The sequence below is a fragment of the Terrapene carolina genome, unplaced genomic scaffold, assembly GCF_002925995.2.
Source record: "Terrapene carolina triunguis isolate 2854851 unplaced genomic scaffold, T_m_triunguis-2.0 Scaffold212, whole genome shotgun sequence".
Classification (NCBI taxonomy): domain Eukaryota; kingdom Metazoa; phylum Chordata; order Testudines; family Emydidae; genus Terrapene; species Terrapene triunguis.
Window position 1 is genome coordinate 9,364,962 of NW_020664563.1, and position 26,739 is coordinate 9,391,700.

Genomic DNA, 26,739 nt, shown 5'->3' on the forward strand with positions numbered 1-26,739 from the left:
GGTGAATGCATATAAACCTGTGAGTGTCACGTGCCCCCAGCCAACACCCACATGCTGCCTTCCAGCCGGGAGATGGGAAACTTACGGATGACAAATATGGCATCTCTTTGGTTGGGATGGAGACCGCTTCCCTTCCCACCCACTCCCCTCATCCCCTGCAGCGCCAGGCCTGTTATCTGGGCGCTTGGCGTGAAATGCCGAACGTAGCTTTTATCCTCGTTCTCAAGTGGCCCTAGTCAGGAGAGACAAGTGGAGAAGCACTTTAGATAATGACCCAGATGTCCCTGCGCAAAAGGCGGAGGGCAGGTGGTTTCCAGACAGATGGTAATAGCCCCAAGAAGGAGCAGCACTTGCCCTTGGCCTTTATTGGGTGGACTACAGTTGCCATAGCAACAGCCGTTGGTTACACAGTGATCTTCCCCCGTGATACTGGCAGAGGGTCCCCATGTGAACTATTGCAACAGCTGTCATGGTCCTTCCACTGATGTCAGCAGGGGTCCTGAGCAGGCAGGCAATGCAGAATGCTGGGACCCCGGTCCCTTGCACAGCACGGAGACCCTGGCTGAGTTAGGGAATTGCGACAAGAGCATGATGGTATTTTCTATTTCCCTCCCCAAATGAATTACTCTGCAGAAATCACCTCCACAATGTCCGACAGCTTTGTCTGTGTGCAATGGCCGCACGCCTGGCCATGTGTGGGCCCAAGTCTCAATTACTGTGTTCCTGTTCTCAGTGCAAGGACTGAGGGAGGTGGGCAAGGGGAGTTTAAAGCTCTGCCCATATGCTAGGCTTGGGCAGGGCCCTGATGTAAGTCAGAGCAACCTCAGGGCTGCTCTAACTTGTGCTTTGCATCCCATGGCTCCAGGGCCCCAGGGAGCAGAGAACAGCAGTAGTGTGGTGCCTTCCTGCCAAGTCAACCCATCCTGACATGCCCCTGATTCACCCACTTCACAAGCAGGCTGAGAGCAGGGCCTACCCTTGCACCAGCTCTGGGCCAGGTAGGGAGGCCACTCCTACCTGCTGAGCAGTCCTGTCCCTTGTAACCTTCCTCACAAGCGCACATCCCCTCCTGGCAGAACCCACGTCCACTGCAGGCATTCAGGCACCTCAGCTGACTGCAGTCTTCCCCCACGTAGCCCTCCTGACAGACGCAGGTGCCATTGGCGCATCTCCCCTTTCCCGAGCAGTCATCGGGGCACCTCAGCTCGCTGCAGTCTTCCCCTGCGTAACCTTCTTCGCAGACGCACTCCCCATCCACGCAGAGGCCTCGGGAGCTACAGTCTGTTGGGCAGCGGAGCTCTGAGCAATCGTCCCCACTGTAGTCGTTGTCACAGATGCACTGGCCTTCTACGCAGATGCCCCGACTGGAACAGCCCATGGGGCAGTGGGGCTCTGAGCAGTTTTTTCCAGTCCACCCTTCATTGCAGATGCAGCCACAGGCCTCCAGGCTAAAGTTACCGTGTCCGCTGCAGTGGGGGATGTAATCTAGCTGCCCTGGAATGATCAAAATCAACAAGTCAGCTAACAATAGGGGCTGTGTGGTGGGGACAGAAGATTCCCCACAGTATGATGATACCCTTCCAATAGTGCTGTAGTTTCATATGGCATTTGCCGGGGGACATTAATGCTCATAGGAGTAGGAGCCTGCTTACACTGTGCGTTATTCTCCTGCATAACTCTGCCACTTGCATTGGCAACGCATGGGGGGGGCACGCAGGGTCACCTGCCCCCCATTTCTGACAGGGTTTAGATGCCCTGCCATGAACCCCACGGCATCCTGCCAGAACTTTACATTGTGCCCCCCACCCACTATCAACAGTTATGCATTGTCTCTATCTGCCAGGACACTTTGGTCTTGACCTGCAGTGCTCCGTCGCTGTTCCAGCCGTGGGCTAGTGCCAGTCATGCTGAATTGCCCCCAAGCTGTGAAATGGTTTTTCTGACATGCTTAAAAGGTCCATTTGGAGCTAGGACAAAATGCACTTAACACAATTTTCACTTAGGATTATTATATATTATTTGGAAAATTCCGATGTCCAGGTTTGCATTCAAAGGGTTTTGATTTGGCACATGCTATGCAGGCCTGGACAAGAGTTGCTAACTGTGGATGACATTGTGAGATATAAAAAAGCTATTTCTAGCAGTTTTGTTGGCCTCTCTGAACCATGTGCAGCTACTAGACCTGCAGGGCTGCAAAACTTTAAGCCCCAGTCTGCACTGGTGCACAGGTCCATCAGCACTAAACTTGGTGCAAGATTGGGCCCTGGGTTTTTGACATTTTTATGTACAGGAAACTGTGACTGGCTGAGAACTGAATCTTTAGTCCATCCTGGGCCTTGGCTAGAGGGGAAGAGAGGAAGAATATCTCTGTCAGGCTGATTTAAAACAAAAGGGTATTTGTTTGAAATTGCTCAGGGGGTTGGAGAGCATTAGAAGTAGCCTCCAGGGGAGATGGAATAGTGAGCAGAGGGCAGGTGGGGTGATCAAAGGTGAGTGCTAAGTGCAATTGTTACATCTCCTACTGGCCACTGGAACTGGGAAAACCTGACCGTAGAAACATTTTATTGGGCTTCAAAATCCGAATAATTTGTGTTCAAATGTTTTGGTCTCTCTCTCTCTCTATCTCTCTAATATGCTTATTAGAAGATTCCGCTTTCTTCCATCTCACTTCACCCTTCTTAAATTGTAGGGTTGTTCCCTGAATTCAACATCCTCAAACTGGAAGGGTTCTGTGGACGACATAGTATGTGTTCATGTCATTAAAGACTGTATCATAATGCAGATGCACCAGGGGCCTCAATTTAGGGCAATCTTAATTCTGGCATTGTCTAATTTTTGCACGCTTGGCTTTGCAATTGTAAAGACCTTCTGATGTATTTTTTAGACGTAATTTCTTAATTTGTTAATAATAAAACCAAACTGAAAAAAACCTCCAGAAATTCTATAATATGGAACCATATCCACCTCCAATGTGGGTCATCAGCAGAGTTCAGACCTTTAGATCCACAGCACAGACCTCTACCACTTGAGCTAATGGAGTGCCCGATGATGGTAGTAGGCTATTATCTTCTGTGTGAGCCAGCCACCAGAGGGGGATAAGACTCTTTGCCAGGAGTCTTGACATCTGTTTGCTGTCAGCAGAAGAATGTAGACTCAGGATACCTGGGTTCGATTCAGATTCTGGAGGGGTTGCCCTAGGTTACAGACCATTCTGACCCTCTGTTCCTACCCAACTCCCGCCCCTCAACCCTTGGCTCCTATCCCCAGCCCCTCTGCTCCTATCTAATTCCCCCAAGTACCTGCCCCTATATAACTCCAGTTCCTCCCTCTACCCCTCTACTATTGCCCAACACCCCCAAACCATCAGTTCCTGTCCCCTCTGCTCCTTTTCATCTCCCATCCCCTGGCTCCTGCCCCCTCCCCGCTGCATCTAAATACCCCCAATCCTCTTCCCCTCCCTCTGCTCCTGTCTGTCCCGCCCCTGGCTTCTGCCCCTCTCCTTCCCACTCCCTGGCTCCTGCAACACCCTCTATCCTGCTGCCTGTCCTCCCCATTGGGCTGCTGAGTGATGGTGGGGGGTAATACATCCCTATAAAATCAGAACATCTGGTCACCCAAGTGCCAGCAATGGGGAGCCAGGAGAGCACAGGAGAGACAGTCTCCTGGCTCTCAGTTCCTGTGCCTGGCACCACAGCTGAGCCCCTGGCTGGAGGTACAGTTGCAGGAAAAGTCCTGTGCAGCCCCTGCAGGCCTGGGACAGAGCACACTCAGCTGTTCTGTGGGGATGGCACATATGCAGTCTGGTTGGCATGTAGGAGCTGTGCAGAGATGGAGCATGCTCAGTGCAGTCAGAATTTTTGGAGAGTTAAGCCGCCAAACAAGTCTCTAGTTAGTACGTGCAAAATGAGATTTTTTGGAGGCTTATTGTTTGGATAAATCTGGGCACATTTTCACAGGGACAGCAAAGGCACATCCCTGACACCAGGGCAGTCCTGTTACCTAATTTCAATCCCTCACTCCAGTGCATGGAGGCACAAGAGCTTCTCGGTGAGATGGTGGTAAGAATTATTTTAACATGGGCAAAACAATGTATTTTCCCCTAAACTCATTCTTGGAAATGGTTGAACCATTTGACTGAAACTTTTCCAAAATAGTCAGCCTGATACAGACACCTGATGTGGAAAATGTCAACCTGAATGGTTGAAGTTTGGTAAAGTTATAAGCAAATGAATACAGAGTCTTATAATGGAAAATGTTAGGCAATCTTAACTATAGGTGGTGCTATCACCGCCTATCATATATGTTGCTGACCAACAAACATAAAAGTGGTTGGTTATAAAGTGTGTTAGGACCATGTTAGGGTGGTGTTTGGATGTTCAGACTCTTGTTAAATTGTCAGTAGATGAGAGAGGATGCTTGAACAGTTGCTGGAAAGTGGAGGATCATTTATGGAAATGTCTGGCACTGGGTGTGTGTGGGGGATGACCGATTCTTATCTGATTTACACTGGTGTTAATTCAGAGTAACTCCACTGAATTTAAAGAAGTTACTCCAGATCACCATGGTGTAGCTGAGATTGGACTGGAGATTCCATAGAACGATAAATATTTTTTTTGCATACATTATAAATAACCCAAATAGACCTACAACTATTTTTACAACTAACTCCTTTCATGTTTTATCTCTTGAATTTTATTACTTGATTTTAACAGTGATTATTCAGCACGTCAGTTTAATGGTGGGAAGTTTACATTTTATTTTTATGTATGTACGGATAGAAGGGTTTGGTGCCAGACTTTCAGCTGGTGTAAATTGGTGTCGCTTGCTTTGGACTGGTGCTATTTTACACCAGCTGCTGATCTGACCCATACACATTTCTGTGTGTGTTGCTGTGTTCTCTCTGGATGATGATAATGTGTGCATATAATCCCCCCTCACAGACATAGATCATGAGCCTGATTCTCCTATTAGCTATTGATATAACTTTATTGGCTTCAGTGTCGTTACTCCTGATTTACATTGCTGTGTGACTAAGAGCAGGGTTAGCCCCGTGTAATTATGTATTATGCCAATTACAAAATAACAAGTTAAAAAAGGAGAAGACATGGGGGAGTAAAGTGTGGGTTTTTTGATTGTAGCCAATTCCTGTCTTCCCCCTACACTGGACAGTGGTTTTCTGCACCTGGGATAGGGCTTTGGATACCTTCCATACCTTGACATTTTCTCCCCTTGAGGAGTTCTCATAGGCCCCATTTGAGTGTTCATTTTCTATGCTTCACCATTCAGAGACCCCGGATGCATGCTGTTAAGGAGTCAAGCAGAAACTCTTTGCGAAAACATCCCATTTTTTATGAAGCTCCCTCCGATGTAAAAAATGGTCTTGGCTCTGGTTTCTCACTCAATTGAAATTCATTGTATCAACACCCTCCTTCATAACCCATCTCATTACAGCAACCCGCTATTTCCTTGGTTTTGAAGAACTGCCTTGTAGAGATGATGAACTGAACTGTGTCTTTTGAAACAGTAACCCTAATGGAAGGGTTATAGAAAGCTTCACAAAGCTTGCGCATTATTATTCAGATGGAATACTCTGTTGATAGTTTTGTGCCTTCATTATAAAAGGGTTTGTTTGTCTTTCATGGCAGCTAAAGTTATCCCCTGATTTTTTTTTTTAACTGTGATTTTCATATCCACTCAGTCCTTCTAGGGAGAGGATAGAGAACTCATTTATTGCTGACTCCTGCAGTGCTGTATTGCGTGAAGGGACTTTTTAGGAAATCAGTAGATTTTCTCTTCTACCGATCCCATGAAAAGTTACAGAACTGGCCTAATGATTGCTAAGGAGCAGGGGGTATACAAGACGGACTTGCTGCCTCATCATCTTGCTAGTGTCATGCAGTTGTTTTTTAACCTGGCTTTAGCTGTGGTTGTGAATACGTTAGTGGTGAAAGGACTTGAGCTGCAATGATATAAAATGGTTGTTCTTGGCGGGAATCTCTGCGGATTAATCTCACTGTTAAGTTCAGTTCCTGTTTACCTGTAGCTCTTCAGAATGCTCGCACCTCGCTGGTGGTACATGGGAAAAGGCCCCGGTGGTTCAATGTAGAGAGTTAAGGCTGGATTGTGACTTCGATTGCATGCCCATATCGGGGATTAAGCATCCCACTTCCCCCCCTGCCCAACCTTGGGTCTGGGATGCATTGTTCTAGGAAGGGAGCAAGTTGGCATGGGTAGGCATGGAGGCATGAGGAAGGAGCAGGGCCTTGACCCTACCTTCCCACTGGCTGAGCCGAGCTGCAGAGCCAGGGCAGGGGGTGTTGTACCTCACTGCCAGTATAGGCTAGTAGCAAAAAGCCCCTCCCTCACCATGAACAAGGAGGAAGCAGGGAAGGAATTGTGACTCGGGGTGTGTCTCAGGGTCACAATGCCTTCTGGGACTACTCCAGGGCGCCTGAAACTTAGACACCACTCCAGTGCCTAAAAGTCAAATCTAGGCCTTAATTTTTCCTCTTATGCCAAGAGAAGCAAATTTCTCTAGGCCAGGCACAGTTTATTGAAGGAGCGTGGGGAAGCCTGGGATGGAGTGAGTGAAGGGACTGGGCTCCCATCTCTCCCCAGAAGAGGAAAGTCTTTCTAGGCCAGTATGGAGAGGTACATTGGTAGAAGGTTGTAGGTCTCGGTCAGGGTACAAGGCCATTGGTTGAGCAGTGGGGGGAAGACCAAGATGCAAAGAGCAATGAAGTTCAGCTCTCTTCTCATCTGAGCAGACAGTGATTCCTCTAGGTCACTGCTGAATATATTGAAGAGCTTGGGGAAAGCTCAACACGAAGTGACCACAGAGAGAAGGCCAGATTCACTGGTGATGTACATGGCTGGGTAAGTCGCATGTAGGGTCTAAGCTGATCAGCAAATGGGCTCAAGTGACAAAGTAGTGTCTGATAACTTGCACCAATCCGGCAGTCAGCATGAGTGTCCAAAATAGGTGTGAGTGTAACTGACACCAGTTCAATTTCTTGTGGGAACCAAAATCAGCCCTTGGTAAGTGGGCCCAGTTCCATTCTGTTACATGAGGGTAAATCAGCAGGCATTTCACTGAAGCCGACAGGCGTTGTAGCCTCTTACACTCTAGGACAGTGGTGGGCAACCTGCGGCCCGCAGGCCGCATGTAGCCCATCAGGGTAATCCGCTGGCGGGCTGCCAGACAGTTTGTTTACATTTGCAGGGCTGCCTGCAGCTCCCATTGGCCGCGGTTCGCCGTTCCCGGCCAATGGGAGCTGCGGGAAGCGGCGGCCAGCATGTCCCTGCAGCCTGCCATTTCCTGCAGCTCCCATTGGCTGGGAACAGTGAACCACGGTCACTGGGAGCTGCGGGCAGCCGTGCAAATGTAAACAAACTGTCTGGCAGACCGCCAGCGGATTACCCTGATGGGCCATGTGCGGCCCGTGGGCCGCAGGTTGCCCACCACTGTCCTAGGGTTATCTACTCTTCTTCCACCTTCTGCCTCTGCCAGGCAGGTTACACTCACTTTGCATTATCTGCTGAGTTCAAAATTGATACCCTTTGCCACTTGCACCTGACTTCTGACCAACTTATACCCAACGTGTAACTTACATCCAGCACCATTTATATCTGAATTTGACCCCGAGACTTCCATGGGAATTGTACCCACTTTACCAAGCTGCACTTGGGCCAGCGACTGAATTTCACTGTCAGATATTTCCCGCATGTATAAACATTGACAAATCCATGTCACAGGTTGGGATGCTCAAGAATCAATGAATGTGGAGACTGAATCTCTTTTTTAGGGGTGAAGAACTGTCACCACACACACTTAGGAGTTTTGCAAGGGGGAGGAGCTTTAAATTCCATCGAGGGCTCCATAGGAACCATGGCAGCTGAGGAGATACCCTGAATCAGCATATTTCCTGAATGCCCTGACCCTGCCTCTCCCCAGTCAGTCCCACCCTCTTTCTGGGCTATGCAGGCTGGCTTTGGGATTCCCAGCAGTGTGGAGTGGAGACTTGTGCTTTTGTACCCAACTCCCGATGGACTTTCTGCCTCCCAGAACCTGTAGCCTGGGTTCTAGCTAGTGAATCTGGCCCTCTTTGTTTATGTTGATAAGTAATATTGACAGTGCTGAGTATACGCACCGTTGTGGCACCATTAGCAAATGCAAAATTTCCTCCATTAATACTCTGAGTAATGTCACCCACTCTAACTCACGCGCCTTCCTTTCTTGAGACCTTAGTCCCCAGCAAGATCTAACAGCATCAGTTACTACCTGTAGCTGCATTTTCTTGGCAGCAATTGGAGTTGCATTGGTCCCGTAGCATGGACACCTCCCTCTCCAGCATCTCAATTCTGCTCTGAAGCTCCTGCATGACCTGGGCAGAGGTGAAGCACTTGCAAGCCTGCTTGGGGAGGTTTATCCTGTGGGTGAAGGTGACCTGGCTCTCGCTGTCTGAGGTCTGCTCCGTATATTCCGTCATCCTGTCGTCTTCTGAACTCACCTCCTGGTCAGATGACGCCTCGAGTGCTGATGAGCAGAAGCTGTCCAGGGGGATGTTAATGTTGTATACATGGTTGAAGACCATGGATTGCTCCTTGATAGTTGGGCTGTAGTTGGCAAAGTTGCCTTCCTCGTCCACTACTTGCCTCCTCATCCGCTCTGTTGTCACCTCTAGCCGGCACTCAAAGGGCTTGAGGACTGATCCCAGCAGGAGCAAGTTGAGACCGATAAGCATGTTCCTCAGGACTAAGTTTGCACTGTCAGCCCCCATTTTCTTGAGCAGGAAAAGCAACTTCTAAGCCAGCCTTGGCCAACAGAACTGTCTGAGAACCTGGAGACCCTGAATGAGAAGAACATGAATGATATTAGCCTTTAAACGGGACCGCTGTGCTCAGATCACAGGAGGAGTCTTTTGGAGTGTGGTGTAAGGGGCTAGATTCTGCATAGATGTAACCCAGTGACATCCCATTGGCCTCAGTGTGACTGCATCTCACTCATTGCTGGCAAGGAAATAGCTGTGTTTTTAAGGGAAGGTTAAATGTGAGTCATAAGCTGTCGAGATGGTGCAGTCTGATAATTTGCTAGCCTTTTGTAGCTGGAGGCCTTAGGTCACAACTGAAGGACCAAATTCTGGCTGCTTGGGGTGTAAACCAGAGCAGAATTTGTCCTGTCATGCATTTGGCCAGCTCAACAGAGTCCAGTCCTCACATTTGTCTGTCTCATCACCAAGGGCCTGATCTAATGCCCACTGAGGTCAATGGGGGTCTTTCAGTGAGAACTGGCTCTGGCCCCAAAAGCTGGATCTTGCAAGGTGCTTAGCACTTCTGGGGTGGTGCTCAGGACCTTGAAGGGTTGGGCCAACGTCTGGTGCAGTTTGCCAATACTGGAAATCTTTGCTCATGCGAAAGTCCATAGACCGGGATAGAAGGGAGATGGCCGTTCCTGGCTGGGGCATACTGGGAGGCCTGTTGGTAACTAGCTGGCAGAGTGATGCTGTCTGGTTTATACTCAGTCTCATTTAGCCAGGCGATCAGTACCTCACTTTTGTGAGCTGTCATACATCCCCAGGGTGGAATCTGGGCCCATTGAAGTCAGTGCCATTAAGTTCGATGGGGACAGGATTTCACTCCAAATCTTTACACAGGGACATGAAAATTTTGCATCTTACTTGGTTGATTTTTTTTTTTTGTTCTGAAATGGTTCATTTGGTAGAAGCACATCATCTACTCGCTAATATATTTGGGGCATAAATTCTTAGATGGGGACCTATTCCGGGTGCACTAACAAATACAATACAGGAGGGGAAAAAACTTAAAAACATGTTCTCATATCAGTATGGTATCTCAAATGGCATTTCATGCCCCAGAAACTGAGCACTACATTGCCAGGTTTAATTCAGTAGCTGTAGTAACACTGTTAAATTAGACTGTACAGTATTAAGTTTGTTTAGGTTTATGTTCTGGACAGACCAGTATCTCCTGTTGAAGTCATTTCATCCCCTACCTGTGTTCTGGATTATGGGGTAAAGTGTCTTTATTTGGAACAAGACAACTTTTCATTTTCTTATTGATTTGTGGTCTTCAGGTGGTAATCCCAACTCTAAGGGCCACATTTATCCCTGGTATAAAATCACTGACTTCAGTGGAGTTGCCCAGGGATGCATTTGCCTCTAGAACTCTTGCTGGGACTATTGTATGTTGACCAACAGTTAACTCCATCTGTTCTGCTTTAAAGAATTACAGCTTAACATAGCAGAGAGGATGAAGCCAGCAGACGGGCAAGACTGCGACTGTGAGCTCAAGGACTCTAATTGCTCCTAGTGCAGCAGAAAGGACGATTTGATTGCACATTGGTTACCAGCTGCCAATCTGTTTGCCTTGCATTTTGTTTTCATTGGATCATTAGTTTATGGTTTGTGTCGTATAATTGGTTTGCAGTTGTTTGGAGGAAGGGGAGTTTAGCAGTAAGAGCAGGGGCTGAGAGACAGAATTGCTGCAGTTTATATTCAGTTCTGTCACCATCCCGTTGTGTGTGTGCATGGGGGGTAATTCACTTTGACTTCCTTGTGCCTCAATTTACCCACCTGTTAAAAGAGGGATGTTAATAAAGGCTAGCTGGAAGTAGTTTATCTTATTTTTGTACCCCTCCCCCTCTTTTTCTGAGCAACTGTAATCATAGTGTTTTTCATTACAGCTTGCTGGGAAACTTACCCCCGTCCCATGATAATTTGAGATATTGAAAAAATTTCCTGTCTCAAATTGGGACCAAAAGCAGAAATCTTGAACAGTTTTTATGAACCAAATCCAAACCAAAATTTTAGTTCACGTCAATCACATCATTTCATTTCAGTGATTTCTAAATGCTTCATTTTGATTTGGACTATTTTGATTTTTTTTTAATTATAATTAGCTTAAACTTCAAAATGAAAAGTCATTTTGAACTGAAAAACTGGAATTTTTCATTTAGAAAATGTTGCGACAAAAGATTTTGACAATTTAAAAACTTTTCCCCCAGAAATATGTTTTAGTCAAAATACTCTTTGAAACAGATCCTGTCCCGTGACAAGTTTGGGTTTCGATCAATCGGCATTTGCAATTGAAAAAATGTTTTATCGAAAAATTCCTGACCGGCTCTAGTTATTCATCTAAACTCCCTGGGGGCGTGTAAGGCTTGAATTAATTAACACTGGTAAAATGCTCGTGGTTCTTTATTAAAGGGTCCAACAGAAATGCAAGGTATTATTGAATTTTAGCATCGTTTCCTGTAGTAATTACTACAAATATAGACTGAAGTCAGTGGAAATATGGGTGATCAATTGGAGCTCAGCACTTTTCAGGACTGTGGCCTAATACTTTTTAATATAAAAGATGATGTTTTCAAATATTGCAAAGTGACTTAGGTGTCTTGCTCCCATTTAACATCAATGGGACCTAGATGCCGAAATCCTGCAGGCCCTTCTGAAAATATTCCCCAACGTCTCCCCAGTCTGCTCCTTCCTGCTTCCCCTCCACCATTAGGGCATAACAAGCACTAGGCACATAATTGAAATGCAGTAATAAATACTCTGTAAAGCATCATAAAATATACAATATAAAAGCAAACGATTAAAAATGTCAGTGCAACATCACACACAAGAAAAAGGAAGGAAACAAAAGAAGATAGATTTCATGGCAAGTGCGCATATATATCCAAAGGCAGGAACTGACCCATTGAGTTGACAACCCTAATTAATTACTTATGTCAACCAGGGTCTGAATGAGCTCTACCCTGACCAGGGCTGGCTCCAGGCACCAGCCCACCAAGCATGTGCTTGGGGCGGCACCTGGAGGGGGGCGGCGCGGCGCTCCGGCCTGAGAGCGGGGCCGCGACTGGGCTCGCCGCCCTCCCCCCGGCGCTCTGGCCGCCGGGGAGAGCGGAGCCCCGGCCAGGCTCTCCGCCCTCCCCCTGGCGCTCTGGCCACCGGGGAGAGCGGACCCCCAGCTGGGCTCGCCGCCCTCCCCCCGGCACTCTAGCCGGTCGGGGAGAGCGGGGCCCCGGCCGGGCTCTCCGCCCTCCTCCCGGCGCTCCGGCCGCCAGCGGAGCTGCGGCGGGCTTGCTGCCCTCCCCCTGGCGCTCCGGCTGGTCGGGGAGAGCGGGCCCGCAGCCGGGCTCGGCGCCATCCCTTGCCGCGCTCCCCGCGGTGGGGGGTGGGCGGCGGGAGGCTTTTTTGCCTGGGGCGGCAAAAAAGCCAGAGCCGGCACTGACCCTGACATAGATTGATGAACTGGGGGGAAAGACCTCATAGGGCAAAAGACCTTGCATAGACCCACCTACTCTGCCTTGGTGATGGGCAGAGTGATCAACGTGATCAATTTTGGCTGTTTTGGGTTAAAATTTCACTTTAGTCTTGAATGCAGGGTTAATGGATTGTTGTTAGCTTATGGTACGACTAAAGGGCAGCAGAACTGTACTTACCATGCCCTAATTGAGGGGGTCACCCTCGCTGTAACCTACTTGCTAAGCAGAAGGTAGTGATGCCAAATCGAGGTACAATTCAGAGGGGGTGGGGGCGAGGTGTTCCTCGTTGGTGGTGTGGGCTCTGTTTAAAGCGGCATGGATACCATCTGTCCCTCCCCTTCCTGTGTTTAAAAGTAAAGCTGATCAGACTCAATTTAGAGGCCTTGTTTCACTAGAGCTGAAATCACGGATGAGTAGCAGTAGGGGGCTGAACCTTAGACCTTGCTGGGGAAAGTGTAGCAGAGAAAGGGAGGATGCAGAAGGCACAGCGGCGCACAGTGACAGCGGTAAGTAGCGGCAGGGGTGAGCAGCAGCAGCAGCGAAGGCCCTGCTTGGCCCCCATTGAGGGGTGGGAGGTGAATGCACCCCTGAATTCTGGGACCTTGCTCACTTCAGATAACCTGCTGCAAATGGGGTGCAGTGGAGGGAAAGCGGAGTGGCATGTTAAAGGGACACCTATTCACTGGACTTTCAAACCGCAAGGTGGGAAACTGAGGCAAAGGACTGCTGGCCGAGATACCGTGGGGTGGGTGTTTCCTTATGGTTTACGTACTTTTGAATCGTTGCGGTCGTTTCCCAAATTAATGCTGAGTTCCCGCTCCCTTGGAATAAAAGTTTTCATTTGTTTGCGAATGGGGAAGTATTGTCTCCGAGAAGCACCCACGGGTGGTGGTTAGTTTTCCAGATTTCTGGGTGGGAGCTCAAGCCAGTTCTGTTTTGTGATATTAAAAGGCACTCCTAGGTATTGAACCTGGCCGTGCTGCTGCCAACACCACCTGGCAGAAGGGTTACATTTAAATTAACCATAACTTTGTGCTTAATCTTTGAAGAGGGATTGGACATTTATATGGATCACAAGAATATCCAGAGGTGTTACAGTTAATGCTGACAAAAAGAGTATTCGGAAGGAGATTAAACCTCATCTTGTCCGTGTTTAAACCAATCTCTATCAGGGATTAGGAGGAGACCTTCATGGAGGGCAGATCACCCCCACATCTGCCTACTGCAGAGTTTCTAGCACCTTCTTCTGGAGCATCTGCTGCTGGTCACTTTTGGAGACAGGATACTGGCAACTCCTATGCTCTTTATGCAGCATCTTCCATCTGGGGATCTCAAAGTGCTTGGCACATATCAGCAATCCATTCTCCTGTGCAGTAGATGCATCCCCATTTTAAATGGGGAAACAGAGGCATAGAGAAGTAAATGGCAAACATTGCCAGTGTGAGACTAAAGCTGGGCTCCTCGGCTCATGTCCTCCAAGGTATTTAGATGTCTAACTCCCATGGACATCTAAACACCTTTGAGGATCTGAACCTTAAATTTAAGTGTCAACTATGGATGTAGGAGCTGAACTTTAGGCACCAGGGTTGAAAATGTTGGCCTCAGTGTCTTGCCTCAAGGCCAGACAGCAAGTCTGTGGAAGAGCTAGGAATAGAACCAAGTTCTCCCGACCCCCTCCTTTTCCCATTCACATCAAGGACTTTGCTCACCTCTTTTAAACTACAGATCTGGATTTTGAACATCCTGAAGCTTGGGGGTGTGTTGGATCCAGGTTCTTGGTTTGCCCTGTTAAAGATGAGGGCCACTAGTCGAATTAGAATCTGCATCTTGGAGTCGATATCTAACACCCCCCAAAGTTCCAGGACCGTTGGGTTTGGTGTATTGGTTTGTGCCCATCATTAGTGTCAACAAAATCCTTTGTAGTGTTTTGACGACCAAATGCACCTGAACCTCCTCGGGGCTCTCTCTTATTGCTGATGCCAACAAGTGGTTGAACTGCTTTGTTTAGCTGAATACCATGCGGAGTTCTGGTGATCACTTGGCTCCGAAGCTCCAAGTAAACTTAGGTGGTGCCATCCCATGCAGACCAGGACAGACAAAGGATCTCGTGTGAGCCTAAATGCAGCGCTTTGCATTTCTATTCCTCTATTCCTTTCAAAGCAATCTTGTGACTGCTGAGCCTCCTCCTGAGAGCCCTGCTACAGTTCTTGAACCTTTGGGTGTGTTGGTGCTGTGAACTATTATTGGATTACATTGGATAGTGTTTGTAGCATGTGCCACTTTCAAAGTGGAAACTGTTTTGTTTCCACGTGGAAAATAGTAGACCTGATCTTCCTCATGTGTCTATTGGTTTTACACCCATGTAACTACAATTGGACCTGATTCTCCATTGGCTTGGACCAGGGCCGGCTCCAGCGTTTTTGCCGCCCCAAGCGGCGGGGGAAGAAAAAAGAAGAAGCCGTGATCGGCTGCACTTCGGTGGCAGCTCTACTGCCGCCGCTTCATTCTTCGGCAGCAATTCGGCGGCAGGTCCTTCCCTCCGAGAGGAACTGAGGGACCCGCCGCCGAATTGCCGCCGCAGAGCCGGACGTGCCGCCCCTTTCCATTGGCCGCCCCAAGCGCCTGCTTGCTGCGCTGGTGCCTGGAGCTGGCCCTGGCTTGGACTCATTTGCACCGCAGGGAGCGTTTTCCACTTGCTTTGCACTCAGGTTGCGCTGGTGTAAGTGATGAGGCAAGGTGCAGGGCAATGGGGAGGCAGGCCCATTGACGTGCGTTTGTGTTGCTCCTGACTTACAGAGCTGTGAGAGCGCAAACAGGCCTTTGTGTTCTAACAATCAAAACTCAGTAGGGCGATATAGTGTAATGGCACGTTGAAAAAGAGACGTCTGAGCTGCTGCGCCAGCCCTCTTGAATTAAACTAGAATTTGGCCAAGGAGGTGGAGTTCCCACCCAAATCCAGTTGAGGCTTAATCTACAATTTGGGGTGGGGATTGAAGACTGAATCCAGGTGAAGGTGAAGGTCCAACCCCAGTGATACATATCACTGAACCCTAAATTGTGCCCCCCCTCCCCCGCCTGCTGGTTCCAACCTGGCTACTGGGCCAGAAACCAGCAGGTGGGTGGTGGCTAAGGGGCAAACATGCATCTGGGAGCATGGAGGAGGCCTGTTAGTGGCGAGGCCGGTCTGGTAGTGGGGCGAGTCAGTGAATGTGGAGGGATGAGGGAGAGGGGGTGACAGCTGGCTTACGGCACTCTGTCAGGGGTTGCAAGAGGTTAGGGAGGCTGGAAGTGAGCTTGGATCTGGTTTTGCAAGGGAATGAAGAGCTGGGAAGAAAGGTTGGTTTTTTTTCTGGGGAGCTGGGAGCTGAAGATAGGAACACTGGTCCTTACTGTAATTCCCTCGTCTGCCCTGCTCGAAGCCCTGCAATGCCGAGGAACTGAAAATGAGCAGACTTGTGAATGCAGTGCTCCCTCCGCTTTGCCTAGCCAATTGATCAGAGAGTTGCCCAGCTGTGCACGGTGTTGCCAACACCAGTTGTTCAGAAATCATGAGCCAGGCCTCAAAAATCATGAGATAATTAAAAAAAAAAGTTTGGGTTCATTTAATTTGTCTTCTGCTTTCTGGGCGCATGCAGGTCACATTTCCAAGCTTTTCTTCACAACCACGACAGCTAGAAACTCAATTGTTTATTAATGAAAGCCAAGAGTCTCACATAATCCTCTAACTTTAAGAAAGGCACCAAATATTAGGAGAAAATCATGAGAACTGGCAACACTATAAACTGTGCCTACCAGCCAGTAGCAGCCTTATGACCCCACTGACAGGCCACTATTCTAGGGATCGTACCTGAGTGTTGTGCTCATGGAGGCACTGGGGGAAAGGAAGCAGAGTACAAATTCATTTGCCAATCCGGACTGGGGACCGTTATCGAAGTCTGAGCTCTACCAGTAACTGCCAGTGCAGTAATCATGTGAAATTGCCCTATATTATTTATAATTATTTTTGTGCCTTGCACCTTGTCTTTGTTTCCCATGGGAATGGCAGCACATATCTGCCTCTCCCCTCTGACCCCCCCCCTAAATACCTGTTTACTGCTTTCTCTCTCACACATTGCCGTGACGTGCCTGAAAACATAACTGTTCGCCGCCTCTTCAGCGTTTACAGGGTTGTTATCGTATATTATCTAAATATTTCTGTTGCACTTTTCCTACCCTTGCTTGGTTCATGCTGCCTGTGGCTACTGAGCATGCACATGGGAACACATTGGTATAGTTCCTCTCTCTCCTAATGTTCCCTGGAAAAGCAAGAAAAATATATTTAATTCAGACCTGATGTCAGTAGATCCAGCCTCCATGGATGGCTCAGGCCAAATTCCCTAGTGCAAGTGACACATCAGGTGTACGTTGGCCAGAAAATGGGAGTCAGTGGTGTAAATGGCAAAGAGGCCGTGAGAACTAGTGGGTAGGACACTGGTCTGGGTGTCAAAGAGCCTGTTTCCTTTTTCCCAGTGCTGCCACTCACCTGCTGGCAAGTCATTTCCTCTCTTTTTAGCTCAGTTTCCCTTCCCATCCTTTGTCTATTTACCAGTGCCGGCTCCAGCCTTTTTGCTGCCCCAAGCGGTGTAAAAAAAAAAAAAAAAGAACATGATCGAGCTGCTGCCGAAGTGCCGCCGAGGAGCAAGACAGCGAGTGAAAGACCCGCCGCCGAATTGCCGCCGATCCGGAGCGGGCTGATTGAGCTGCCGCCGAAGTGCCACCGCTGATCCGGACGTGCCGCCCTGACAATGGATGGAGTGCCGCCCCTTTCTGTTGGCCGCCTCAGGCACCTGCTTCCTTCGCTGGTGCCTGGAGCCGGCCCTGCTATTTACAATGCAAGCTCCTCAGGCGTTTGTTAGATTGTAAGCCCCCGCTATGTGTTTGTTCATTGCCTAGCACAATAGGGCCCTGATCTCAGCTGGGGGCGTCTAGGCATTATGGTAAAACAAGTCATAAGATCTAAAGTAGTGTATCTTGCATCCATTTAGTATTCAGTGGGTGTGCGAAATGGCTGAATTCTACCCTCACTTATGCTCCATGTGACATTGTTGAAATCTACAGAGAGGAAATGAAGGTCAAATTTTACTACAAGGAGGTGGATGGGAGAGGTACCAGTTGTGACTGGGCACAACTCTCATTGACTTGACATTGTGCTTGCTAATACCTGGGTGAATTTGGTTCCCTCTGGATCTGAATTTCATCATTTAGTCCTGGCTCTATCACATGGATCCCAACTGGAAGTTCTTATCTTAACACCCTCAAACTTCACTGAAGTTTAGATCTAGGTCCAAACTTCTTGGCTCAGCCTCATATCTAGTGATGAGCAGTATGCATTTCCACTGCTGTTCGTGTAGAACCAGGATATCTCAGCCTACAGTAGCACTTTCCCTGAATTATACAGTGCCTTCTCCTTACTGGTGGTCTTTGCTGTGACCTTGATTCCTCTTGTTGGTAGCTGGTCCCTTACTGCTGCCCACTGCTGTCACAAAGAGCTCAGGTGCTGCTGAACCTGAGATGTGTGCTACTAACTCTGTGACTGAACAGCCTCCACCTTGACCTGACCCTGGGAAATGTCCATCTCAGCGTGTTGCAGTTCTCTAGCCGCCTTTCCTGGAGTTCTTGGTGACACCTCAAAAGAAAATCAGCACTCTTGCTTTGAGCCTCCCCAGCAGTGAAACTCTCTAGCTTTCCTCTTTCGCTTGATCTCAACTTCGTTTGCCAGCGTGACTTGGAGGTGGGAAGGCACTTCCTTCAATTAGTGTGTTCGCTAGGTAGCCTCCTATATCTCTGGGGTCTCTAGTGACTCCATGGTGGCTTCACTGACCCTGGGAGAGAAGCTTCTCCTCGGCAATGGCTGGCAGCGGTGGGAGGAGCCCAGGGACTAATTAGCGCTCGTTGCCTTTGATGGACTTGTGTTTGTTAGAAGCTAACTACCTGCTCTTTGGCCCGCTCTGCCTTTTGTGTGGGGGTGGTAATTGTGACTCTGAGCTAGTTGTACAAAGCCTGGCTGGAACGTCGAATAAAACCTCATTGCAGGATTATAGACACAGCTTAGATGTGTGAATATAAAATTGCCCCTGCTCTTCTCTCCGGAGCAGAATTCAGTCTGGTTCAATAGGAACACAAGAGTTGGTCAGAAGAGCAAACAGAAATCCACCAGCTGAGGAAATGAGAGAGGGGGAGAGAGGCAGATGAAAGACTGAGATATGAAAGAGCGAGACTAACAGAACAAGGATACAATGGCTAGATGGATAGACACAGTGGAGAGATAACTGATGCAGGACAGTGATTATTAACTAATGACCATAAGCAGGTCAGATAGTTAATGCCTGTATAAACTAGAGAAAGCGATAGAGTAATTTGACAGACTGATACAGTAGAAATCTGTGCAGCCTCATTGATCCAATTCTCCTTATCAATATAATTATCACAGCGGACGTCAGCAGGCATGGGACGGTGGCCTGTAGTAATTTATAAGCAGCAGATAATAGGATCTCCCATAATTCCAATTTAATACCATGTTAATGAGGTGGACTGGGGGCGCGGCAGAGTCAGCAGGATTGCCAGAGCCAGCACGGTTCATATCACTCCTGCCAAGTCCTTGCTGCCTAATGAGACATGCTTGGGACTAAGCTGTGATCTTGGCCTGTCCCCTCTTGCTTCCTGAAAGAGGCGTCCTCTTTCTTTCCCCCCCACTGCGGATATTTCAAAGGGGAACAGAAAGGTGCTCGTACCTCACCAACTTCATTACGCCAGCAGACAGACGAGAGCAGGCAAGAACTTTCACACACGCTCGACCCTAGAGACGAGCCATGTTTCTGTTGTGACCCACCTCCACCATTGGCTGTTCTAGACACTTGGGACTAGATCCTGGGCTGCAGCGTGTCTGCTTTGCACCATGTCGCTGACTGAGTTTGGCCTTAACATTGGTATACCCAGCCACAAGAGGATCACCCAGCGTAACAGCCATCCTCCGTACCCCCGCTCTGTCACTGGCATATAGGGTGTGACCAAAGCGAAGGTGGGAGTAGCCAGGATGTCTCTGCATGGTGCTGATCCCTGACTGTCTGTTAGGGCCTTTGTTAGCAGCTGATATAAGTTATAGCAGCTATTAGATTGCTCTAGTGCCCGGGGAGCCCATGGGCACACAGCTGGCCCCGAGATCAGAGAATGTACTCCTTTGCGCTGCATGAGCCGTGACTGCAGCCAAGGAAAAGGCCAGTGGTGGTTTTTAGCTTTCCAAGTAAAAATGCTGAACGAAGCGCCACCTTCTGCTATGTATTTATTTATTTATTTCTGTAAATGGAATCATTTTAAAAATGGGTTTCTCCATTTGCTCGCCTGCCCTGTCAGGCTGAGCAGGCTGATAATTGCAGCGGCTGGGGGTGGAATGTGATTGTGTTGGCCCCATTGTGTCAGCAGAGAGATTTCCATAAGAAGCCAGGTCTCTCCTCTCCTCCCTCAACAAGGAATGGTCTTCACGGGGCCTGTCATATGTCAGAAAAAGCCCAGAGGGCAGGAAATTGCCTGCAGGGAAAGGTTCAGCAGTTGAGTGTAAACTGGTTGGAAATGATAGGTAAGGGGATGTGCTAAATGGTTTTAGGGTGCCTCCGCTTCCTGATCTAGCCCCCACTCCTGGAAATATCTTGCCAGTCCTGTCAGTAATTCTGTTTAATTCTGGGCAGCTAATGTGTTTGAAGTACTAGTACATGAAGAGACAGAAACATAACAGCTGAGGTTGTGGAGAGTAAGGCTTGGTCTGCGCTACCAACCTGGCCGACCCTGGAGCCAGAGTTATGTCGAGGAAAGGGCTTCTCCTATCAGCACAGCTACCACCGCTCGGAAAGGTGGAGCACCTACACTGATGGGAGACGCTCTCCCGTTGGCATAGGAAACGTCTTCACTAAGCACTGCAGCTGCACCGGTGCAGCGCTGTAAGTGTAGACAGGTCCTGAGTGATCGTATCCTGAGGGTACGACCCTGTTTCCATCACATTAGCCTTAGTATGGTGTTGCATATGCTGCCCTGCTACAACCGGGAGCCCAAAGCCCTTAGCTTAGAGCCTTGGAACCAGGGCCGGCTCTGGCTTTTTTGCCAGGGGGGGGGGCTGGCCGGAGCCCCGGGGAGAGGGCAGCGAGCCCCGGCGGGGGCTCGGCTCTCCCCCCCACCGGCGGCCAGAGCGCCGGGGGCAGGGCGGCGGGCCCCGGCAGGGGCTCGCCGCTCTCCCCCCGGCGGCCGGGGGCAGGGCGCGGGGGGAGGGCGGCCAGAGCGCCGGGGGGAGGGCGGCGAGCCTGGCTGTGGCTCCGCTCTCCCCGGCGGCCGGAGCGCCGCGCCACCCCCCTCCAGGTGCCGCCCCAAGCACCAGCTTGGGTGCCTGGTGCCTGGAGCCGGCCCTGCTTGGAACCCAAGTGCCTCTCAAACACAGAGTTCGGACCTGGCTTCAGATCCCGATCCAAAGCTTTCTCACGCGGGCCATTCTCTGCGGAGACCCAAAATGAGGGAAGCTAAAAAGTGTCCCCTTTGGGAGTTTAGTCACAAAACTCTGTGACCTCCCATCCAAAAAAAAAAAAAATCAATACACAAATTTTTGATTAAAAAAACTTCAGTTTAAAATGTAGAAAATGAAAAAATCAGGATGCTGGGGAACACAAAGCACTAAAATGCTTTGGAATTCACCAAAATCCCCCGCCCCCAGCCATTTCTCCACCAGTTCTAGTAGTCTCTGTTTGTAACAAGAATTCCCCCAGTTTCAGCTAGTGATGCAGCAGCATCAGTGCAAACTCTTAGTACAGGCATGCAAAGCCTCTGTGGGTCTGTCTACACTGCATTTTAAAACCCATGGCTGGCCTGTGCCTGCTGACTTGGGCTCACAGGGCTGGGGCTAAGGGGCTGTTTAACTGCAGCGTAGATATTTGGGTTCAGGCTGCAGCCCGAGTTCTGGGACCCTCCCCCCTCGCACGGTCCTAGAGCACAGGCTCCAGCCCCACAAGCCCAAGTCAGCTGGCACATGCCAGCTGCGGGCTTTTAAATGCAGCGTAGACATATCCTATAAGCCACAATTTGCCCCAGAGCAGTTTACCTTGGCTTCAAGCAGCCGAAGAGGGTGCACTGTGCAATTATTAGCTTTGTCTGTCTCTGTGTAGAGGTTTGTACTGGTGCAACTACACTGGTGGCTGGCTGCTGACAGCTATAATTGGGGCAAATCTCCAGTATTGATAAGGCCTAATTAACTCTTCTGAGTAGAACTGAGCGAATAACTGATGTTTTTGGCTTGCTGGGAAGCTCTGTCTCCTGTGCTGCTACCCTCAACCTGTATAGCTGGCAGAAGGGGGTACCTTACACCCCTGTAACTCCCTTGTGTTGCTGCACAAACTGGGCCACAATCGAGCACTGTCTTTGGGCTTCTACTCCCAGAAGAGTAGTTCCCCACTCTCTGCCTTTAACAACAGCCATGTTGACTGTGAAAAAGTTAAGTGGCTGCAAGGGAAGGTTCTGCAGTAGCACAAAAAATTGATAGACCAGAAACCAGTTCACAGAAGTAGCCGTTCTTCCTTAAAGCTGGATGGATCAGAAAACTCCAGGCTCTGGACTTCATATCCACACACAAGCCTCTTCTCCCTCCCTCTTCTCTCCTTGTCCCAATTCCCCAATCCTTGGAGGAGGAAAAACAATATTTATCTACAACTCTCTGAATTAAAGCAAATCAAAGGAGAAAGGATCAAAGGCGGGGAAGAAAAAGGAAATCACTTTATGAGACCTTTCTGTGAAGGAGTGAAAAGAGAGATGAGTTTAAATGAAAAGAGCTCCCTGAAGGAATCCCACTCCAGGGCAGCCACTGAGAGGGGAAGTGACAAGAAGTCAGGTTGTCAATGAATGTGTTAGCTGCAGCTGGGGAACTGGAAGTTAAAGTTCACATCCAAAGAAACAAGAATCAGCAAAACAAGGTAGGAGAGCCGGGAGTCTTTTGTTGGACCAACTTCTGTTGTTGAGAGAGGCAAGCTTCTGAGCTTACACGGAGCTCTTCTTCAGGTCTGGGAATGGTAGGCAGAGTGTCCCAGAGAATCAGCAGGAAAGTCCAGCCATGCTTAGCATGGAGCCGGCGATTAACTCATTGCTGGCAATGGCAACACTGGAAAATGGAGACTTGCTAATATCCAACAAGATGAATGAATCCAGGAGGTGGACTGATGATCCCAGCAAGTGGTTTGGCTATTGCACAGGGCACCCATTTTCTAGAAATTCCTGTGTAATGGGCTGGTACTGGCTAGGGTACCACTGCCCTGGGTTGGGCGGAATTACAACCACTCAGTTTCATGGATTTTAAGGCCAGAAGGGACCATTAGGAACATCTAGTCTGATCTCCTGCATAACGCAGGCCATAGATCCTCACCCAGTAAACTCTGCCCCAAACCCATAACTTCGGGTTGAGCCACGGCAAAGCTTTTGGAAAGATATCCCATCTTGAATCAAAGACTTCAAGTGACGGGGAGTCCCCCATGTCCCCCCACTGTCAAAAATCTGTGCCTGAATTTGTTTAGCTGCCAGCCATTGGATCAGCTGTGTCCTAGGCTGTGATACTGCTACAACTAAAGGAGAGGTTCCTTTACTTGGTAGGGGTCTGTGTATGTGTTCTCTCCCTGCTGTCGTTGTGGAGCACTTAGTATCCATGCTGTGAAACCTGGTAAACTCTGAACTGACTACGGATCTGTCATAGAGACCAAATGAACCCACATAGCTCCAAAAATGGTCCAGGCTTCTGTGTCTTTGACTTTCGATTTTAGAATAGCAATTATTCAGAGTCACAGATTTTTAGCCCAGAAGGTTAAGGCTCCCCTGCATAGCATTCCTCCCACTGATTCCTGCATCAAGTACAAGTAACTTGAAGTGGTACTGGGGCATATCCTTTAGAAAGGCATCCAGTGATGAATGAAGGGCTAGGCACTGCTGGGAATTAATGAGTGTCTCGGAGGAGCCTCTGACATTGTGAGCACAACTGCGGCTGTCAGCAACTCCCAGCTGGTCATTAAAGGATCTCTTTCTGTTAACTTTCAGGATCTGGCCCAGTTAAAGCTCAGCACCAAGTTTGTTAGGGTAGAAAACCTGAAGGCCCATGTTACACCTCAGAGTTATCATCACTTCTGTGGCCAGGTGCATCTGGTCTGGTCACTGCATGATCCACCAGAACAATTCCAGCATTAAGAACAGGGCTGGAGAAATCAGGCTCATCTGCACACTACATTCCTCAGCAGCAGCAGAAGGAAAGCAACAGGATGCTGCTGAGTTTGCTGTAATTGGCATTAGCTGTTTTAGGTAATCCATCCCTATTAATCCCTAGTTTCTTTACAGAAAATGTCTTTGGCTGTGACTGAGATTTGGCTGGTGACTCCCAACCTCTGCCAAACATGTGGGTACATTACCACAGTCTATCAAGTTACAGCTTCTTTTGCATTCCGTGTCTCCCTCTCGTCCTGGCTTGGACTAAATTTCTTTTTTCTGATGGTTAGGCAGCTTCATGCTTATTCCATCCCATTCTGAGCAATTTGCTTTTTCCTTAGGGGCTTTCCTTATCATGGTAGGTTTAGGTCTGCATTGGCCACTGCAGATTAATTCTGAGGTTGGCTTTTAAGACTTTGCATCCTTCCGTTCGAATTAGATGAAAGATCTGGAAGCCAAGACTCAGGGCTTGTGTACAAAGGAAGTTAAACCAAATTAACTGATGTACTTTCACATCACACCTTTAGTTAAAGGGCACTAAACTCTTAGTTTGCTTTAGTGAATTCAGCTAAAGTGAACTAAATTAATTCAGATTAATGTAGGGTATAAATTTAAAGCTCCGTGTGTAGATGCTATTGTTCTGGAACAAAAGTGTTAATTCAGAATAAGACACTTGAGCTGCAGTAAGAGCATCCATAGATGCAGTTAATCAGGAATATGTAATCAGGAAGAACTATTTTAGGCTACGTCTTCACTACGGGGTGGGGGGGTCGATTTAAGATACGCAAATTCAGCTACGCGAATAGCGTAGCTGAATTCGACATATCGCAGCCGACTTACCCCGCTGTAAGGATGGTGGCAAAATCGACCTCCACGGCTTACCGTCGACAGCTCTTACTCCCACCTTCGCTGGTGGAGTAAGAGTGTCAATTCGGGGATCGATTGTCGCGTCCCGATGGGACGCGATAAATCGATCCCCGAGAGGTCGATTTCTACCCGCCGATTCAGGCGGGTAGTGTAGACCTAGCCCCAGAATGACTCCCACAAGTCCTAAATCCACTTTAATTCTGAATGAGTGTGTCCACACAGGGATTTAATGCATGTTAATTTCCCACCTTTCATTAATTTGGTTTAACTTCCTGTGTGGACAAGCCCTCAGAATAAATCTGCAGTGGCAGATACAGACACTGCAGTTTCTAATTCAGAGTGAAATCAGCATTTCCCCAAGCACGCTTTGGAAATTCCCGTTTCTGAAATGTGCACATGAATTTCTCAGTGCATTTCTCCTGCTCGGAGAGGGAGTCGCACTTTGGATTGAATGCTGCAGGCTTCACTGGCAGGTCATTAGTGAACAGTTGAATAAATAGTTCATGCAGGAGTCCAAAGCTGCCAGAACAACGTAGTGCTGTTCACCTTGTGGCACACTACTCATCACATTCTGGGTTGGGTGTCATCAAAATGTTGTGGCCGGTATTCACAACTGAACTTCTCTGGGGTCACCTAGTCTTAATATGTCTGCCCGACGTTGATTCGGACGGGAGACTCTGGCTTGTCTCTTCCACATCTCCTGGTTTTGGAGAAACCCTTGTAGCCACTTTGGGAGATGCTAATGGTGGGTTCCTGTGCCAGGTTCTCTGAGCATGGCCTGCACCTGCAGTGCATTCTACAAGCAGCTGTGAAGTGGCCTGGACAGCTGTGCATTGAAGGTCACTCGTTCCCTGGATGGCCTGAGTCTTGACCTGTCCCTTCCTGTCTCCTTGGACATGTGCTGGAGAAGCTGGAGGAGAACGAAGCAGGACGTGAGGAAAAGAGAAGCTGCCAAGATCACAGTTGTTTGCACCCAGCTCACTGCACTCTACACTCCTTCCCCCAAAAGGGGAGTGGGGCAGAATAACAGGAAGGGTGGTTTATACCTGCTGAGCAGTGCTTCATGGAGAACCCAGTCCTACCCTCCCTCCACAGCAGCCAACTGCTGGAGAGGACAGCATGCTATTACCCCTTCAAAGGGGGGCATAGCAGCCAGTCCGGCAAGTACTTGGGGAATTCTGGCTAAGCCAGTTGGAATTCTTCCTGGGTCTCTCCCCAGTGCTGCCCTTCCTCAGTCACCCAATGCAAGCTGTGGTTTAAAATCACATCATGGACTGTACTGTACGGTCCCTTCTGTTACATCTTCTCTCTGATCGCTAATGGACTGTGGGCTCATTTTTCTCTTTGAGTGTGTCTGCACTGCGAGTGAGCGTCTGACTGTGGCATGGGTAGGCGCATAGCAGTGCTAGTTTTAATCTAGCAAGCACAGGTAACAGCAGTACTGCAGATGTACCCAGGCTCCCTGGCAGGCTTGTACTTGTATCTGAACTTTGTCCAGATGTGCCCTTTCTGAGGTACCCCCATCTCTTTCACTACCCTTTCATCTTTTTCCCTTCTCCCAGGCACCTTCCATCTCTCTCCTCTCAGCACCCTCGTCTGTCTTTCCTCTGTCTAGGATGGAGAACTGGTCTTCTGGCCCGTCTGCCTCCTCCTGCACGTGGGGTGTTGCAGTCTGTGGTTTTGATTAGGGTCCACTGCCCTCTTGAGCCGCTACAGAGGTTCTCTCATCCCTAATAATACTAGCAATGGCTTTCAAAGGGCAGCCACTGCATGTTCTTCATTTTATCATTCCAGAGGCAAGATTGCTTGGAACCATTGATTCAGCTACTGAGCCAGAACAGAGTTTTTTCCCTCTCCAGTTACAGTCTCTGTAGGAATGAGCAGTACGTTTCTGCATTCCTTCGTGGATAACATTAGTAACATCTGGCCAAATTACCCTCCAGAGGTGCGGATCTGCTCCTGAATGCTCTCTGTTCCTTTTGCATTAGGATTGCCAATATTGTGTTTCAAAAATAAGGGACTGTTTTCTCAGGACCCCTGCTATTGTTGTTATTATTATTATAATCATTATTATTAATAATAAGCAGTACTTACTTACATTCACCAGGGGGATTTCTTGCTGCTTTTTGCAGCACTCAGCACTCCCGATCTTGTTGTACAGAGATGAAATAATAAGGGACTGTTGGCAACCCTAATTATTACCTTCAACAGCTGGGAGATCAGTTTGTGGTGCTGCTGCTCCATCCTACTGTGGGGCTCAGCTTCACTGATTCCCTTTGCCCCATGTGGCTATGTTAATGGGCTGTACTGATATCAGGATTTCCTCTCTTGGGTGA

General features: G+C 48.7%; 1 protein-coding gene across 1 annotated transcript in view; it reads right to left on the reverse strand.

The window, feature by feature from the left end:
• The window catches only part of LOC113407536 (tenascin-R-like), a 79,909-nt gene extending 53,392 nt beyond the window's left edge, over positions 1-26,517 (reverse strand). Inside the window, exons 1-3 of the mRNA XM_026656153.1 lie at positions 26,502-26,517; positions 8,282-8,849; positions 1,018-1,494 (exon numbers count right to left, since the gene is read on the reverse strand). Of these exons, the coding sequence (XP_026511938.1) occupies positions 1,018-1,494; positions 8,282-8,780 (976 nt within the window). The 5' untranslated portion in view covers positions 8,781-8,849; positions 26,502-26,517. The remainder of the gene's footprint in view (positions 1-1,017; positions 1,495-8,281; positions 8,850-26,501) is intronic.
• Positions 26,518-26,739: the final 222 nt, after the last annotated feature.